The sequence below is a fragment of the Syngnathus floridae genome, chromosome 16 (assembly GCF_059516105.1).
Source record: "Syngnathus floridae isolate MCC-2025c chromosome 16, RoL_Sflo_1.0, whole genome shotgun sequence".
Lineage (NCBI taxonomy): Eukaryota > Metazoa > Chordata > Actinopteri > Syngnathiformes > Syngnathidae > Syngnathus > Syngnathus floridae.
In genome coordinates, this window is record NC_142428.1 from 6,362,982 (window position 1) to 6,379,812 (window position 16,831).

The window sequence follows — 16,831 nt, forward strand, 5'->3', positions numbered from 1 at the left end:
AAAGTTTTAGCCACTTTCACGTTCAAAAGTAGCTAAAACTTTTCACGCAGGTGCACTTAACGAGGGAATCTCAATCTCTCAAAAACATGTTGGAATGCGGCCTCCAAGGACTGGAGTGCGACACCCCTGCCTCATACAGTAAAAGCTACAAAACCGACAAATAACTAGTTTTCAAATCAGATGAGTAAAAACTGGTCAAATATTTTTAAAAAAAGATATTAAACAATTTGCAATTCTAGTAATGACACGAATTTGATGCACTATTTGTCTTTGCGGGCCACATAGAATGATGTGGCGGGCCGTATCTGGCCCCCGGGCCTTGAGTTTGACACCTGTGATGTAGGATGAGCTCCTGACAGCTCCTGCGGGGTACGTGACAGGTGATTTACACACCGCTGACAGATTTAAGGAAAAGCCAACATACAATGTATGAGTGAGGCGTTTGGCCCACGGTGATTTGCAGCAACACCTCAGCATAGATTCTTAAAGTGCCTCAAATATTTGGAGATAAGTGGAGTGCAGTGTTGGGAAAGTTCATTTTCCACACAAAGTAGTTCAAAATTCAGTTTACAAATTTTAAAATGAACTTGTTCAGTTCATAGTTCATAATTGAAATTTTAAGAACTAAGTTCCTAGTTCTTTTCTCCCCCCCCAATTAAAAAATTAAAAAGTTTCTGCAAGCTGTTACCCTCTGGAATATCACCCCACAATCTCAGATTGTATAGTAAGGCTTTTTTTTAAATGAAAAAAAATACCATGTATAGTAAGGCTTTTTAGTGAAAAAATTTACCATGGTAGCGATGATTTGTATGTAAAATTTATGTCTGTCACCCATCCTACAATAAATGTTGATCTTATCAATTGCAGTAAAAGCACTGAGATAATTCACTTCTCCACAAGAAGGAATTTCAAGGTCTTTATGATTGAAGACCCTGTTTTTAGACACATGATTAAAAATAAAAACACAAAGAAGAAGAAAGAAAATATACCTTTATTAAATTTAGTTATCATCCAACATTTTTTACACACTCACAAATGGAAATAAATTGCAAATGCAAAGATGTAACAGATCCTTTGACGGCTGATGGGCTCACTTGCTTGCAAACGCCATGATCTGCTCCTGCACGAGCAAAACAGGAAACATATCTTCACAGTGGAATAAAGGTCACATTTTCTGTCATAGTGACTGTTAAATAATTATGAATATAATCATCATTTATAAATCGCACTTAATATTTACTGAAGTTGTCTTTGGGAGACAATAAAATTGTCTTGCAAAACAACAACAGAAATAATTTGAACTCGGGAAGAGGGCAAATACTTTTTCAGGGCTTTGTAAGTGTGCATCCTCCTTACAATTGACAGTTTTGGTCTGAATCACTTAGTAGCGAATAAAGCCGTTTCACATGAGTGGTCGGTAATAAAAAGGGTGCGAAAACACAAGCCACCACCGCTGTCCAATGCCCTAGTGCCAGCGTTGAACCCCACCCACACACTTTTGGTAACACTAAATTTGGGGCTAAACTTAGTAGTACATTCAGAGCCCTGGAAATTACAGGCACTGCCAAAGTGAAGCTCCGTGTAATCACAAAATAGCGAAGAGGCGGAGCTTAGCTTGGACAGGTTGACGGTTGGTACGATCGGGTTGAGCTTACTTTTAGTGTTGGTAGCATGTTGGTAGCTTGCAGGCCGAAGGTCCGGAGGAGAACCACGGGAGCAGTATTGGTGGAATAGAGGCGCTTCATGAGGTCAATGGCGGCCATCATGGGCAGGTTGTGCCGCTGGCGCTCACTTTCATATTCTAACAGGTGCTGCATTGCTCCTGCACAACAAAAAACACTGTAGGTGAAAATCTGACGGCGTGGCATTGCGTCAAAATATAATTTTAACTTGAGAGGGGAAAAAAAAACAATATCCCCAGAAAAGCAATGAGCATGGAATTGTTGGCAAACTAAATGAAGGGGAAAAAAAATCAAACATAATGCTTTTTATAATCCAACAGCATGCACGTGAGATGGGCCGTTGGAAAATAGTTTAGGGGAAACCACTGAGTTTTGGTTGCAGTGCTCATGTCTGTTTGGAGCTCTGACTGACCCAGGTCCTTCCCGTTAAAGGCGGCCTGGCTCAGTAGCTGTGTGAGGCAAGCCACATCCCCGAAGCCCAGGTTGGCTCCTTGACCGGCCAGAGGATGGACACGATGGGCTGCGTCCCTGGAAAGACAAACATATGCTTGTCTTTACAAATTCACCACATGCATGCATAGGCCTAGTTTATCTTCTTCCAAATACAAGTACAACACAATCTGCCAAAACCCTATTTCAGATTCTGAAACAATTTTCCTACATTAAATAACATAAACTGTAGCGTTGTCAGGTGATTGGTCTTCCAATAATCAGCTTGTCACTGGCGACACGGCGATACGCCGCAGTTCTCACAGCGATTCCGGCTCAAACCACCGTGGTCCGGAACTTGGCATATTCCCACTTGCCACGTAATTGCTTGGGTTTTCGCCCGTTCCGAAATGATGCATGTTTAATTGAAGACTTTACATTGTCCGTAGTGTCTATGCGCCCTGTGATTGACTGGCTACACGTCAAGGGTGGACCCTGTGGTGCACCCAAAGCCAGCTGGCATAGGCTCCAGCTCACGCATGACCCTGAACACAATAAGCAGGAGATTGTCACGCAACTGTAGAAAAAAAAATGTACTTGGGAAAAAATCCATGGGAAAGTTAATAAAGTGGTACCTTGACTTGTAGTAGCTCAAATTAAGTCTTTTGAGTCACTGTCAATTAAAGGCACAAATCACACAAATTCTAGAGTGTATTTGTGAGATTTAAATTATCCCTAACTTTGATTTTCAGGACCTCTAAAACTATATTCAGCAATATTTCATTAAACATTCATTTTCTCTTACCCAATGAGCGCAACTCTGTGCCTAATGTACTCTGATGCGTGGCCCATGCCGAGAGGGAACATGACGCGAGATTTGGGCCCGATGCTCGCCACACTCGGGGGCAGCTGGCGAGGCGAACCCGCAGAGGGCATGATGGTGGCGAGGGCGCTTCGGAAGAGAGAGCCGGCCGTCTCAACCAGCTCCGACTGGTTTTCGTTACTCCACTGTGAATGAAAAAGAAGAACGTATGAGAGAGAAAACAGACGATATCGTTTACAGTGGACAACAATTAGCTGACATTGGAGCAAAGCTGAACTCCAGGCAAGGGCCGTTATTTGCCCTCCCTAACTAAAGGGTTTGGCGAGGCCCGGGGAGTAGGGCTAATTAAAAGAAGATGCAGGCCAGGCAATACAGTTGAATTAGCTCCGTTTGAAAAACATTCCATGCAGTAATGGGCGACACTGGGAGACCGCAAGTTTAATTACCAAACCAGAACTGAAACCAAACATGACTCAACCGTAGTGACCCCATCCTTCAGCAGGCAGTAAAAATAGCCGCTTGGGAAAAAGGAGTTCCTCTAAACACAAGAAAGGGATAGGTATGTCATTTGTCCAAAGCGCTATAGCTATTGTTTCACATATGGTCAAAAAAAAAATTGTTTACAACAAGATTACGTGAGGAGGAGACACAAACCACACAAACAAGCTGCGATAATGACTTGAGGGACACGCCATCATTTTAAATGGCACTCACAAAGGCAGAGTTGATTGCGTCGACAAAGCACTCGTCATCCAGCAACAGGAGCTCCTCGGCCAGGTGATGACTGGTTGACCACACGAGAGAGCTTGTGGTGTCCGAGAGCTGCAGCATAAAGAGGATGCAGCAACAGTCGATCAAATAACATATGTCCATTTAATAAAAATAAAAAAAAAAAAGAGTTTATAATATGAATTCATTACCGGTAACATTGCAATGGGTCCTGTTGGGAGGAACCTCTGCCATGCGACATTGTTCTCCGTGGGCTGATGAAATAATATATTAACCGTGCGCAGGAAACATAACATCAAATCAAAGTAGGTCTGAAGAAAGGAAGCGACTCATTCTCTACCTCTGATAGATGCAGCACAGCAACCACGGCCGATTGGTCGTAATTCCACTTGACTGTGGGGATGCCTAATTCCCGCCTCACCATAGAATTGGGTCCATCTGCTCCGATCTGACACACATAGGAAACAAAAAAAAAAGATGATGACACCATGCAACATTAGGAATTTGAATAAAGAATTTAACTTACAAGTAACTTGGTGTGGAGCGTTTCCCCGCTGGCCAACGTAACCTGCACCCACGGGATGGAGCGAACCGTCTGGTGCGGCGTCGGCCATGTGTACTTGATCACTTTGGACCTGTACTTGACTTGCACGTTCTCTGACAAACAAGCAGGGAGCAAAACAAGGAACAAAAAAAGCATTTTATAAAGTGTAAACAAAGCATTCCAACAAGTTTTATGTTACGCTTTCACTATTTGTCACCCCGGGTGCACGCAAACACGCAGGGACTAGTTGTAAAACACCGTGGCCTTCTCCCTGGCACAAGAAGATCTTAATGGTCTCGGTCTGCCACACGCCATGGACTAATAGTGTTTATCTACAAGCTAACCACGCCACGCTTTTCACATGCTGTCGGTCGGCTCTTTGGATATTGCATCCAACCTCCTCCTGCACTTCCTAAAATACCGGCAGCTGGTCCTCCAGAACATGAAAGCGGCCTGAGCCCTGCTTGCTCATGCCGACTTGGAGTGGGAGCCATCCGCAGATTGGCTGCTGGTTACCGAACAGGGATGTTAAATATGGGGTTTTGGTGATTGGAGAGGGAGATTTCATTGGAAACAGCTGGCAGGCAGCAGACTTTTCATGTACTACATCTTTGAGTCCAATGACAGGAAGACAAACGGCAAGCACATGAGGCCAAAAAACGTGCGGGAACCACACACCCCTTGTTTGGCCTAAAAGCATTTATAAATATGCCGCAGAAACTGCCAAGTACCATTGCAGGGCTGCTTTTTATTTGTAACGTTTTGGTTTAATGTCAACAGCAATCGAGTGCTGAAGGCAGTCAGCGCTTTAGAGCTTGGGGTGGTGGCGGAATGGCTTTAAATAGGTCACTGGACCACTTCACGTGTCCTCATAGGCCCCGGCCAGCCTCGCCAGTTCTTAAAATGTGAAGTTTTGATTGAAATTGACGGAAAATCATAAACGGCTCATGGCGGGAATATAACTAAAAACACTAGCGGTTGGAAATACTAATGTGGTGGCGTGGCTTTCGTGCGACTGACTGACTGAGCGATGCTCTGCTCACCAGACAGACTGTCCAGCTGTTTGGTGAGTGCAGCCACGACCACGTCGTTCTCCACGATGTAGGCCATCACCTCCTCCAGATTATCCTTATCGAATGTGATCAGGGCATCGGAGCAGGCATCCCAAACCTAAATGAGAGAGTCATTACGCCTGCGGTCTCGCCTCAAGTTAATCCTCCCCGTCTCTAAATATAACCAAAGATGATCGCGTCAAAGTTGCTGTCGAAGATAGGTCGGGTCTGCTAAATAGATTAGGACATCAGCACAGCATTCATCTAGAACAGTGGTTTGCAAACTGTTTATACAAAGTACCGCACCCTTAAAAATTGGACCGACCCAGGAAGTTGGGTCAATTTGAGCCAACTTTGGGCAAAAAAAAAAAAAACTCAACCCACATGAACTCATCGTTCATTTGCCTTTATGTTAGCATAAACCTAACCAATCAAATCATTCATGTATAATAAATTTGATATATTTTATTGTAACACAGATAAACATTTTTAAACAGTATGGTCTCTAATACTGTTAAACTTGATCTAATTCCGAATTTGAATTTGAGTTAAACATGAGGGGGGTTAAAGTGTTTGCTTTTTCTTCTTCTGGGTTGTAAATATGCTGAGGTAAGCCATCATTCAGCCGTAAGACGCTACTGCTGCTACGACTCTTTCTTTCCAGCTTACCATAAAGTAAGGGGATATACCCTTTAAAAAACCCACTAATGGCGTTTTGGGTTTGCAACTTGTGATAAGTGGTTAGGAGAGAAGAAGAAAAAAAAAAACCCAAGACCAACCCAAAAATTGTTTGGGGTTTGTTTAACACAGGGTGACGCGATGCAGCTTCTGCTTTCCTTGCAACATTTAAGCACTTGCTTGTGACCTTAAGGGAAAATGAGCTTGCTCTGAATTTAAACTCTTAGGCGGGGGAGACTTTAAGCATGGTGCAAATGTTATTTAGACACGTAGCGCATATTTTCCCTTCTACGGCTAGGATGGGAATGACTATGATCCAGAAGGCAAAACAAACAAAAAAGTAGTAGAATAAAGGTATCTTGGGTGAGGTACGCTGCCATAATCACTCTGAATGGCACGCCATGATGACATCTTAGCCCTGGAGTGAAACACTGCGGTCGAGGCTTTGGTACACAGCGACCACATCTTACAAGCCGGGCCGAGCCTTGCATCCAATGCCATGAAGCGGCAAACAGCCTTTCATCTTGCTGCACTTGTTCACATGAATCTTCATAATTAGAAGACACGGACGGGGAAGTGAGTAGCAATTTGCAAATGCCAAAAGTACTTCATCCTCATCAAACATACGGTTTTAAGAAGAAAAAGAAAGTAGGTCATCCAACGTTCATTTGTGTCGCATGAAGGTATGCTTTTTTTTTTTTTTTTATAGGGCTCCTAATAAAGGCAGACGTTGCATAACGGAATGACGAAATTACATGTCAACTGAACCTGGCATTTAATGTAAATGACTCCATACTATGTGCATAATTATACACACCGCAAATGAGTTTTTTGTTCATTTCGCTGTAAGACGGAGTACAAGCGGAATGTCAAAGAAGTTGCTCTCCGCAAATTGTATAGTATTATGATTATTGGATGACAGAAATACATGGAGAATATCAGTGTGCAGTACCTTTCATGTTAAAAACAGCAGGACTCAGTTAAATGATAAAAAAAAAACTGGCAACGTTGCAAGAAAAAATATGCAAAAAAGAATAAGCATCAGAGATACATACATTTACTGTAAATCAAAGAATGATAATCGTACCTGCATCTTTTTATAAGGCTTGCACCTCAATTTCGTGATATGCTCCCATGCACCAATGCCTGCAAAAAACAAGATATTAGACAACAATGGTGGGACAAATCAAAAATATGCCTCTAATGTTAACAATGCGTTTTATTATAAGGATATTTCATTTTAGAACATCACCTTCCATCTATTGGATTAATTATGCAAGTCAGAACTTCATCTTATTTTATTTACTTCCTTAATTACTTAAAAACTTCTTCAGTGTAGTAGACCTGTTTAATTGAACCTTCTGCCATCTAGTGGAGGAACATTTAATTGTTCTGCATATCACTATATGTTGCTGGCATAAATAGATTAACAAAGCCGGTACACAGTGGTTGAAATTATGACAGGGTCAAAAAAGGGTGATGTAGTCTACTGCACCAGTGAGGAGTGTAGCAGAGCCTGGACTGATGGAGCTGACTCTGGTGCTGTAGCTGTCAGGAACAGTCTCCATTACTTTTTTGTTTCCTGCTTCTAGGAGAAGGATCTTCTTCTCTGACAAGTTGGGATCCATGCCTGCCAGGAGAACATTACGTATGACAGTGGCTGCTGATTTGTATTCTCGTTTATTTAATCATACACAATCTTTTGGATGTTGACAGATGGATGTGGTCACTCACCGAGGGAACATGCCATTGCAGATCCAACCATCCCTCCCCCGGATATAATAACATCATAAACCTCACTGTTGCCACGATCGTCGCCATGCTGTGCACACACTAATGCACGATGGATACTTTTTACAACAGAAAAGCGTTTTTCTGCCAGGAAACTCCGCCCGAACTCGTTTAGGGCTATGCTAGCCCTTGTAAGGTTTAGCATTATTCGGTATTTAAACGAAACAAGCCTTGCATTAAACAGGGATGTGCATTTCGTCGGCGAAGCCTAACCGCTTAAATATGTAAAGCAAGTTAGGGTTTCTCCTTGAGCGCGTCCTAAAAAGAGCAGTCGAGTCACCCCAACGCTACAGCCATGTTTTGTTGACAGCACGGACAAATCACTTCCGGCTTCTTAGCCAATCAAGGCAGACCTCTGTCGTGGTTTGCGCTTCCGCTTTTGACCACACAAAACGCTCAAGAGAAACCGAAGCTCGCCCAATAGTGGTGCAGCCACTTGTCTTTTTTTTATTTTTATTTTTGGTTAACTTTATATCTTCTTTGTAAATAAGTTCAAATGCAGAACAGTATACTTTATCGACGAAGATTTCTGTACAGGGATGAAGCCTTGATGCAGGGAAACTCCACGCACAGTTTGCCTTTTCACAGGTTAGGAGCTGTTTACGCTGTTAAATATTATAACGATGGATTGCACACTGTAGTTGAAACTAACATTAAATATAATTCAGTTTTCTCTCTCACTTCTTAATAGTTCACTCTTTATCTACATTACGCGCTCAGCGGAGTGGATTGTTTGGTTGTCATGGTAACACGTCATACGCAGACTGGTCCTGTGGGTCATGTTTGATTTAGTGGCCATTTAAGAGAGGGAACAGGCTTCATCAAAACTTTTTTTTTTTTTAAACTTCAAACAAGAAAGATGGCGAAAAAGAAAACATATAGATGGATGACTGATAACCTTTTCCTAAACATTTCAGATGACATCTCAACCATCTTGACCAGCAAATATGTCAGAGCCAGAGATGATGCTTACAGATGGTTCGGAATCAGAAGAAATCCTCCATCAGAGGCTGCGGTCCCTGAGCGAGACAATCCAACGACAGCTGCAAGAGACCGAGAGGAGGCACAGAGAGCAATTAGAAAGCAGGATTCATCACAACATTCTCCTCTCAGCAGAACTGTCTCCAAGGACCAAGTAAGTCTCCTCAGTCTACTTATTTTTACTTGAACTATAAGAGATGTGATTTTTTTCTAAAGATTCATTCTCGAGGGAGGACATCTGCTAGTTGGTTTGACAGTAATCTATCAAACTATTTTAGGCTGTTGGGGTTGTCTGCTCCAGTTTTGGAATCTTCATCTGAGTGCAAGAAACACTCCACTCGGCCTCCCACCCAGACACAGCAATGTGAACGAGAACCTTCATGCAAAACAACACAGCAGAAGAAAGAGGAGGAGGCCGAAGCTGAGTGCAAGAAAAAGTTCACTGCACTTCCTGTCCCCATTCAAGTCAAACTTCCTCTCTATCAGGAGATGATGGAACGGCGGGACAAGGAAAGAAAGCAAGGGTTAGAGCAAAGAAAAACCTTCCTGCTTTCTGTTCAGAAACCTTTCAGCTTCCAGGAGAGAGAAAAGAAGAAACAGGAGAAGCTGGTTGAGCTGCAAGCAAAAAAGACAACTGTACAGAGTGTTCAGCAATCGTGTCCCAAACAAGTTAAAGCGCCAGCAGGTGTGAGAGCCTTTTTTCTACACAAATGCATGATGAAGTCTCGGAAAATATTTTGAAAAACTGACATACAACTTAATATTTTTGGACTAAACTGTATGGACACTCCCACAATCAATCATTACAAAAGCTGTATCAAAAATAATGTGAGATACATTGTGCATTCCAAAGTTTTCTCTGCAATGTTTGTGCAGAGCGGGAGCGTTGCAGGAAAAGCCACATCAGCACTACACAACAGGAGAATCCAGACAAGCCCAAACTTCGCATTTCGGAGTCCACCAGAATGGAAAAGTTGGGATTCCTTTACGAGAAGCCGAGCTTTCAGCCCAAGATCAACCAGCAGGTGCCCGATTTCAACCGACTGCACAAAGCCCTGCAGGCAGAAGGTCTGAGAGCAACATTAAGTAAAGATCTAACCAAGTGTCAACCCTTCTACCTGAGGACATCTGCTCTTCCTGCCAGGCAAAGTAGGATGAGTCCTGAAATCTCACAGGTAAAAAACATTGTATTATATTGTAGAATGAAAATATATACATATCCTTAGTGTCTCCTTTTTTTTTGTGCTGGAGTTAAAATAGAACAACCTAATGTTCTCATCGCAAGATATTTCTAAACCTCCCAACCATGATGTATGTACCGTAACCTCTAAAACTAACCTCAAAATATGTTGTTGCAAAGCCATGTTGCATGTCATCTTTGTGGGAAGTGTGGTTTTCTCCAGTCGTTCTATACCCTATGCACATAGTATGTAAAAAATGCACCCGTTCTTACATAATAATTCAGCTTTCCTCCTGTTCTATTCTTGAGTGTGTTCTCCTGAGAATTCAGGAACGTTGCACTTTGGTAATAGGTAATATTTTGAGTAACAAAGTCACCATTAATAATTTGAATGTACTTTGGTTGTAAAATTGTGTTTATAATATGAGGCTAGTGGCTACCCTTGTTTTATTTTTGCATTTTTTTTTTTTTTTTTTTTTAACAGATACCCAGTCAAAATAATATGAGGCGAAGTAAGTCATGTGGTGCCCTAAGGTCGTTGTCTGCAGACACACTTCCGACTTACATCACAGATGCTACCAGGAAACGTTGCATGGCCATCAGGTACGTTCATGAACTGGATCTTGTTAGGCTTATGATTGAGTGAGCGAACAAGCAATTCAAAGAAATCTAGTCTAAGTGTTTTTTGACATCATTTATGAATTCAATGGAAGTGAATCGCACAATTGATTTGAAAGCTTAATAAATGATGTACTTCACCTAATTTATATTCATAGGAAATCCATGGAGATGAGGGATGGGAAGAATCAGGAAAGTGCAGACTGGGCGAGGAAATACCAGAGCAAGTCGGAGGCCTTGAGGAAGACGGTTTCCCTCCACGCCAAGTCGATGGACCCTCACAAAAGCTTGAAAGAAGTCTACAACGAAAGACTGCAGCACCATCGGTGAGTGCTGAGCAAGCAAGGCGGTCATTCTTCAGTTTGTAAACAAAGATCATCTACACAGGGAGACGGATCGAAAAAGGACAAGAGATTACATGCGGGATCTACACAACATGAATGCTCGCGTTCGAGAGCGCCCCCTTTTGTTTGAACAGGTGAAACAGGTGAGGGACGTGTTCGGCCGCATCATCCTCCGCTTGAATATACTGCCATGATGTCATCTTTGTTTCATCAGAGATACGCCAAAGCTCAAGCGGAACAAGTTTACAAGAACGAGTTGAGGAAAGCTGGCGTCGAAGAACGTTTTGTTGAAGAAAAAGGAGGTGCGGTCACCATGTCGTCCATCTCATCACCAGCTGAGGATGACACATGCCCCAACGTCCACAACACTGACAAGAACTGCAGCGACGCAGAGTGAGAGTATTTAGAAATTGTTGATGTGATCCCACAATGTCCACTATTATGAATAGCATGTGGACTTCATGTGGTTTTACATAATTTTGTAGGCCTGCCCGGAACACAAAAAATATAGTAGCCAAGTAAAAATGAAATATAATTACAATATAGACATTTTCTAAGCCAGCATGTCTGATTTAGGGAGGAAAATGTAGACGACGGTGAAGAAAATTGAAGACGTGGAGGCGAACAGCGTTGGAGTCCAACGGGGATTGTCATGATAAGACGGTACAATGTTTTTGTGGCCTCTTGGCTAGAACACAACACTGTATTCAAATATGACTCATGTCTACTCAACCACACCAACAAATGATCTGCCAACATGTGCAAGTACGAATTAGGAAATCTCAAAACATCTGAACCAAAACAAAAAAAAATCCAGTTAGAAAACATGTAGCAATAGCACAAATAACCTTGTAAATGAGCCACAAAATCTTTTAGATACATTTATGTGATAATAAATACTTTTTGTGGACACTTGGTTATCAAAATAAATATTTTCAATACTAAATACAAACATTTGTTTATCAACTCTTTTATCCAAAACGTTCCGGACATACAAGCATGTTGTGAGTACTACAACTTAGTATAAATTACCTAACAGTTTTGCACAAATGCACGCAAGGGCCTTTTCTCCCATAGCGTGGTTCAAATTGCAAGTCACTGGAGCCGCTCTGCCACCTAAATAAATCCTCGTGTAGTCACGCTGACCAGCTTGGTGGTTTTTGCTGCGAGCCCACAGACCCACATCAATTACTCTACTCATGTACACTGGCCTCCTTTGGAAGGCTTTGCTTATACAGCTGACAGCTTGGAATTTCAGATCTTTTTTTGAAAGAACCACATGAGAATGTCTCAATATGTATTCGATCATAATGAAAAGCTCGTCGAGCGCTTCGTCTTTTTGGGCGAGTGTGTCATTTCCCCTAAGTGACTAAAGTTGGTGTGACTTTGGATCATATGATTATCAAAAATCCACTTAAAAGTCCAATTATTTTGTATTCTATTGAACAATATGATGTATCCCTTTGGGGAAAAAAACAATAGCATATAATTATCCACTGTGATAAACAACTATAGAGTTTCCAGCTGATCAATGCACAGCGCTTCCATGCGATTTCAAACGTCCTCGGCTACATCCTCCCGTGTTGTCATGGGAACAGCGTATCCCAGGGATGCACCATTGATTAGACGGGGTGCGGCTAAAAACAAACCCAGGCCTCCCTGACCTGTTAGGTAATATTTGCAAGAAATTTATTCAAGCATGCCTGTTGCACCTATAGAGTTTTAACAAAAGCACCATTGAAAAAAAAAAAATATTGGAGAATTTATCCAACAGGTGAAGTTTATGTCCTAAAACTGGTGTGTTATTCTCATGTAGATAGAAGCGGATATTTGATTCCCTAATAAATCGACTCTTGAATCATATCATAACATCATATTAACATAACTTTTCATTCCTGAGCTCACCTGCAGGAGGAGCTGCGGCTTGTGCCACCGAGCCCCGACTGAGCGACACAAGCCAGAGATGCCGCTTCTTTTTTTTTCCTCTCCTTCTGTGGCATGAATAATAACTGGTGAGAGAGCGAAAGAGAGAGCGCGTCAAGAGGCGAGCAGGAATAGGGGGGGGGGGGAGTGGTGGAGATAGCAGCCTTGGTGACAGATGAGAGCGTGGCACAACTTGGCATCTTGTCTGCACGGTGGGCTGGGGGGGGGAAACCAGAGAGCAAGTGCATCAGAGTTTGAAGCAAAGCTACCGGCCACACACACACATACACACACGCTCGAGCACTCTCACATCAGCAGACCCCCTCAGCGCGGCTGCCGCACAACAAGTTCACAGCTCAGACTTACCTTTTTGGGAAGGTACGTGTGGTTTTGCGTATGTCTTCACCCCCACAGCTCCTTCCCGCATAACTTGATGCTCTACTTTGTCTTGCAGGTGCAGAAGTTTTGTCTTGAGGACCCCCTCCGGTGTTATGGCTCTGCCAGAAGCGAGCCATCTTGTGCTGTAGAGGAGCAGTGTCTTTCCCCTCCAGAAGAACTTAAAGCCCCCCCAGGAGGATGGAGAACCTGTCAGGGAAGGACAAAGAGCTGATACGGAGCAGCTGGGAGAGCCTGGGCAAGAATAAAGTTCCTCATGGTGTCATCATGTTCTCCAGGTAAGTCTCGAAGGCATCATCTCGTTTTGTTTCCAAGTCCAAGCAGCATCACCTTTCTATGCGCACTTCCACCGGAAACCAGAGGCGGCTTGTCTTGTTGCTTGGCGACAGCCTTCAATGTTATTATCTACTAGCCGCTTCATCTGACACGTGCACGAGAGATTCACAAATGTTAGTTTGTCACGGAAGATGTGCGATGCTGTGAATTGTAACATTAGAGGAGTGATTTCTTTTATGTCACAACAATGTGGGGGAAACCTTGCTGTGCTTGCTCTCATGCTGTTTCTCTGTTTAATTGACTGTGTCTGTCTGTATGTCTGCATCATTCTCACATAAGGGAGTTATAACAAGCTGCATGAGTTACTTTATCTTCCAGGATTCATTGAAGGTATTCCCTACAGCAGGGGTCTGCTCTTTGAAAGCGACAGCTACTTCACTGATTAATTCGAAGGGCTACCGTCCGATATAAACAACAAATTTGCTCAAATTACGCGAGGTCTTCTTTTAGAAAGCTACTTTCGTCTTTACCTTACTTTTATTTTTAACTCTCGTTTTGTAAATGTTTTTAAATGTACTTTTAAATTTGAGACGCACACTGAGTATGAAATGAGCAATATACAGCTGTATTGCCTTGCTTAATAGTTAATGATTGCGCTAATTAATTGGCATAATATGATTTAAGATTGATATCAATATCCGGCATTATTTCTATAACTGTGCAAGTGTTCGATATTCAAATGATTACTTCTACAACATTCCTAATAAATCACAATGTCTCATCGCCGATAAGATACTTTTCAAACCGGCCCCCAGGCTACCCATGTGACCCTTGGGGGTGACTTGGTGACCCCTGCTGTAAAGTATATCCAAAGGAATGTTTGTTTGTTTTTTCAAAACAGCTAAAAGATTGCAACCCGTGTATCACTCCACAAAACAACGTGTGGTTTGTATCCCTGCTAGGCTTTTTGAGCTAGACCCAGCTCTTTTCAATCTTTTTCACTACAACACAAACTGTGGCAACACACAAGACTGCCTCTCCAGCCCAGAGTTCCTGGAGCATGTCACCAAGGTGAGCTTCTCAATCACAGAGTGTCTCATTAGTCAGAATATGGGATTGCTTTGCAAGTGAGTCAAAACATTGCATGAGAAAAAATATAGAAAAGTCATAATTTTTAGTCAATGGAGCAAAACTTATCCATAATCATCCCTCGTCTGCCTGATCCCAGGTGATGCTAGTGATCGATGCCGCTGTCAGCCATCTTGACGATCTTCACTCCCTGGGGGATTTTCTTCTCAACCTCGGGAGGAAGCATCAGGCTGTGGGGGTCAAACCACAGTCGTTTACTGTAAGAAAAATTTACAGCAGCAGAATTCTGAAGCATCCACATGAATTCATGTTTGGGTTTCTCACAGGTGGTAGGGGAGTCGCTCCTCTACATGCTTCAGTGTAATCTGGGCCAGGCCTACACGGCGGCTATGCGTCAAGCCTGGCTCAACATGTACAGCATCGTGGTGGCCGCTATGAGCCAAGGATGGGCCGAGAACGGCGAGGACAAGGCAGACTGAGGTGCCGGCGCGTGAGCCGCTGAGCCGTTGCTGTCCTCTCACTCATTGTGGTTGCCATGGAACGAGGTTGTGTAACTTGCAGCATTGTGGCTTTTTTTTTTTTTTTTTTTTTGCTGCTGTACATTTGCTGTACATTAGTGGGGCGTGCCAAGCGTGGAATGAATATACGGCGTGGCTACTGGCAACACTCCTCGGATCACAAGCAAAGACGAAGCATGAAGGTTAACTTGTATATAATGCCTTTTAGTTTGTCTTCTGACCGTAGTAAAACGTGTCGTCTGTAACAGCGTCGCCCAGCGATGAATATTTTACGCTCACGCTACTCAAAATGGGCAGCTCTGGGTCAAACGGTGACCAAAAACAAAATGTAATCACTTTTTGTTTTGTGTATCTTATCCAATGTTAAATGTATTTATGAAAGGCGAAGCTTTTTTTTTTTCAATAGGCCGCACTATCAACAGCTACTGACAAGAACTGTTATACACTGATAGCTTTCTACTGTAATCTCTGACTGTTGCGGTGTCCTCGTGCACCTTACTGTACACGGTAAGTGAGACCGTGAGCAAGCATCTCAATAGTTTTCATCTGACTGTTAATAAATAAGACTGTTATGTTCAGGAAAAGGGTATATTTTAGGATTTTTTTTTTGTGCTCAAATTTGGTGTTAATCACTGTAGTCTCAATGTTGTTGTGGCAATAAATCTTGGAATAGGGATGTGAACGCAAACCATTAAATAATTGATGGTAAACGTTTGTAACAAAAATGACCTAATATGTTGCTAAGGGTTTGTACGCATCCTGTATGTGTATTATTACACTGGTAAATAGCAAATTTTAATCAGAGATATGTCTATAAACATTTGTGACATTGATGTTTTTCTTTTGGCACATTGGGTTTCTGAGATTTCTCATTTTTGGTTATAAGTTTAACCTCTAAAGGTTCGCACGATACGGATTTTACTCTACTTTGTAATTTATATCTTTAATGCTTGAGAAAGTAATTCCATTGCTGAACCTTAACTCATAAATATTACAAAATATATTACTAAATTACATAATATATTATCGTTATTATTCTGAAAACCTGATGTTGCAAAAAGAAAAAAAACAAAAGGCAGAATCGGAGTCAATGCAAAAAATGATCTAGACAAATTTACCTGCATCTCTGATTAAAAAAAAATGTAAAAATGTGTTGACCAGTGTTTTCAGCATCATTGTTCTGAATTACTTTCAATGCCAAGTATTTTAACAACAGTGTGCTAACACCATACAACTGTAAATCCAAGTTGCTGATATGTGGTTATTAACGCTTTATCCTGAGTTTACATTAAAAAAGTTTATTTTTATATTCTGAAATATAGATGTATATGACCTAGAGCCATTGTTTTACAGTCGCTATAGTACTTTGTGTGGATTTACAGGAAGTTCAATCTACAAAATAAATGTTCTATGAATATACTCGCACTGGTCATTTAATTTTCCATGCTACAGTTTCATAATTTGTCTATGCGTGCCTCAATAAAGTGATTTCTTGTGGACATTTTACAGCAAATCCGGGTCAGTGTGTTGTCACATTGTCCCAACACAATGGCGGACATTTCAGTCACACGAGACCCGATATCTTTTACATTGCCGGTTACGTAAGAGCCATGAATGGCTCATCGCCCTGAGCGGCAAATACAAGGGTGACTTTAGGCACATTAGGCCACTTACTCATGCAACATCACAATATCACATCAAGAGCCTCAGAAGCAACAAATATTTGCCAAAAATGGACAAATCCAACCAACGTCTTGCAGATAAGTCTATTCCCGCGA

At 42.1% G+C, this 16,831-nt stretch overlaps 3 protein-coding genes and 1 long non-coding RNA gene across 6 annotated transcripts; 2 read left to right on the plus strand and 2 right to left on the minus strand.

The window, feature by feature from the left end:
* Positions 1–973: 973 nt before the first annotated feature.
* On the minus strand, positions 974–8,071 carry coq6 (coenzyme Q6 monooxygenase). The gene is made up of 12 exons (XM_088400865.1): positions 7,672–8,071; positions 7,433–7,567; positions 7,025–7,083; positions 5,251–5,377; positions 4,190–4,320; positions 4,004–4,111; positions 3,855–3,917; positions 3,649–3,756; positions 2,917–3,119; positions 2,095–2,210; positions 1,656–1,822; positions 974–1,120 (listed from the first exon to the last, which is right to left on the minus strand). The coding sequence occupies exons 1-12, from the start codon at positions 7,871–7,873 to the stop codon at positions 1,091–1,093; spliced, it is 1,449 nt and encodes a 482-aa protein (XP_088256991.1). The 5' UTR covers positions 7,874–8,071; the 3' UTR covers positions 974–1,090.
* fam161b (FAM161 centrosomal protein B) lies at positions 8,018–11,803 on the plus strand. 3 transcript variants are annotated; one of them, XM_088400864.1, is made up of 9 exons: positions 8,018–8,316; positions 8,646–8,863; positions 8,988–9,394; positions 9,586–9,884; positions 10,374–10,492; positions 10,666–10,833; positions 10,895–10,994; positions 11,066–11,153; positions 11,428–11,803. In XM_088400864.1, the coding sequence occupies exons 2-9, from the start codon at positions 8,676–8,678 to the stop codon at positions 11,439–11,441; spliced, it is 1,383 nt and encodes a 460-aa protein (XP_088256990.1). In that variant the 5' UTR covers positions 8,018–8,316; positions 8,646–8,675; the 3' UTR covers positions 11,442–11,803. The 3 variants fall into 3 exon arrangements, with proteins under 3 accessions (XP_088256990.1, XP_088256989.1, XP_088256988.1); XM_088400863.1 differs by having other exon boundaries at positions 8,019–8,316; positions 11,066–11,209; XM_088400862.1 differs by having other exon boundaries at positions 8,022–8,316; positions 11,066–11,244.
* LOC148385344 (uncharacterized) lies at positions 8,703–15,038 on the minus strand. Its single transcript, XR_015863477.1, has 4 exons — positions 14,860–15,038; positions 13,141–14,765; positions 10,649–12,991; positions 8,703–8,771 (listed from the first exon to the last, which is right to left on the minus strand). It is a non-coding gene; the product is annotated as an uncharacterized LOC148385344 (long non-coding RNA).
* On the plus strand, positions 13,306–16,472 carry ngb (neuroglobin). Its single transcript, XM_088400866.1, has 4 exons — positions 13,306–13,448; positions 14,409–14,517; positions 14,675–14,794; positions 14,862–16,472. Exons 1-4 carry the CDS (start codon positions 13,351–13,353, stop codon positions 15,012–15,014), a joined length of 480 nt encoding a protein of 159 aa, XP_088256992.1. The 5' UTR covers positions 13,306–13,350; the 3' UTR covers positions 15,015–16,472.
* The last annotated feature ends 359 nt before the right edge of the window (positions 16,473–16,831 follow it).

Excerpts from the sequence above, each read along its gene's own strand:
- coq6 (XM_088400865.1), bottom strand. The coding sequence starts at position 7,873 with ATGCTAAACCTTACAAGGGCTAGCATAGCCCTAAACGAGTTCGGGCGG. Across the intron at positions 5,378-7,024 it reads AGCCTTATAAAAAGATGCAG|GTTTGGGATGCCTGCTCCGA; the intron begins GTACGATTATCA and ends TCTCTCATTTAG. Across the intron at positions 1,823-2,094 it reads CTTTAACGGGAAGGACCTGG|GAGCAATGCAGCACCTGTTA; the intron begins GTCAGTCAGAGC and ends TTTGTTGTGCAG.
- fam161b (XM_088400862.1), top strand. The coding sequence starts at position 8,676 with ATGTCAGAGCCAGAGATGATGCTTACAGATGGTTCGGAATCAGAAGAA. Across the intron at positions 9,395-9,585 it reads ACAAGTTAAAGCGCCAGCAG|AGCGGGAGCGTTGCAGGAAA; the intron begins GTGTGAGAGCCT and ends ATGTTTGTGCAG. Across the intron at positions 11,245-11,427 it reads AAGAACTGCAGCGACGCAGA|GGAGGAAAATGTAGACGACG; the intron begins GTGAGAGTATTT and ends TGTCTGATTTAG.
- ngb (XM_088400866.1), top strand. The coding sequence starts at position 13,351 with ATGGAGAACCTGTCAGGGAAGGACAAAGAGCTGATACGGAGCAGCTGG. Across the intron at positions 13,449-14,408 it reads GGTGTCATCATGTTCTCCAG|GCTTTTTGAGCTAGACCCAG; the intron begins GTAAGTCTCGAA and ends TATCCCTGCTAG. Across the intron at positions 14,518-14,674 it reads TCCTGGAGCATGTCACCAAG|GTGATGCTAGTGATCGATGC; the intron begins GTGAGCTTCTCA and ends GCCTGATCCCAG.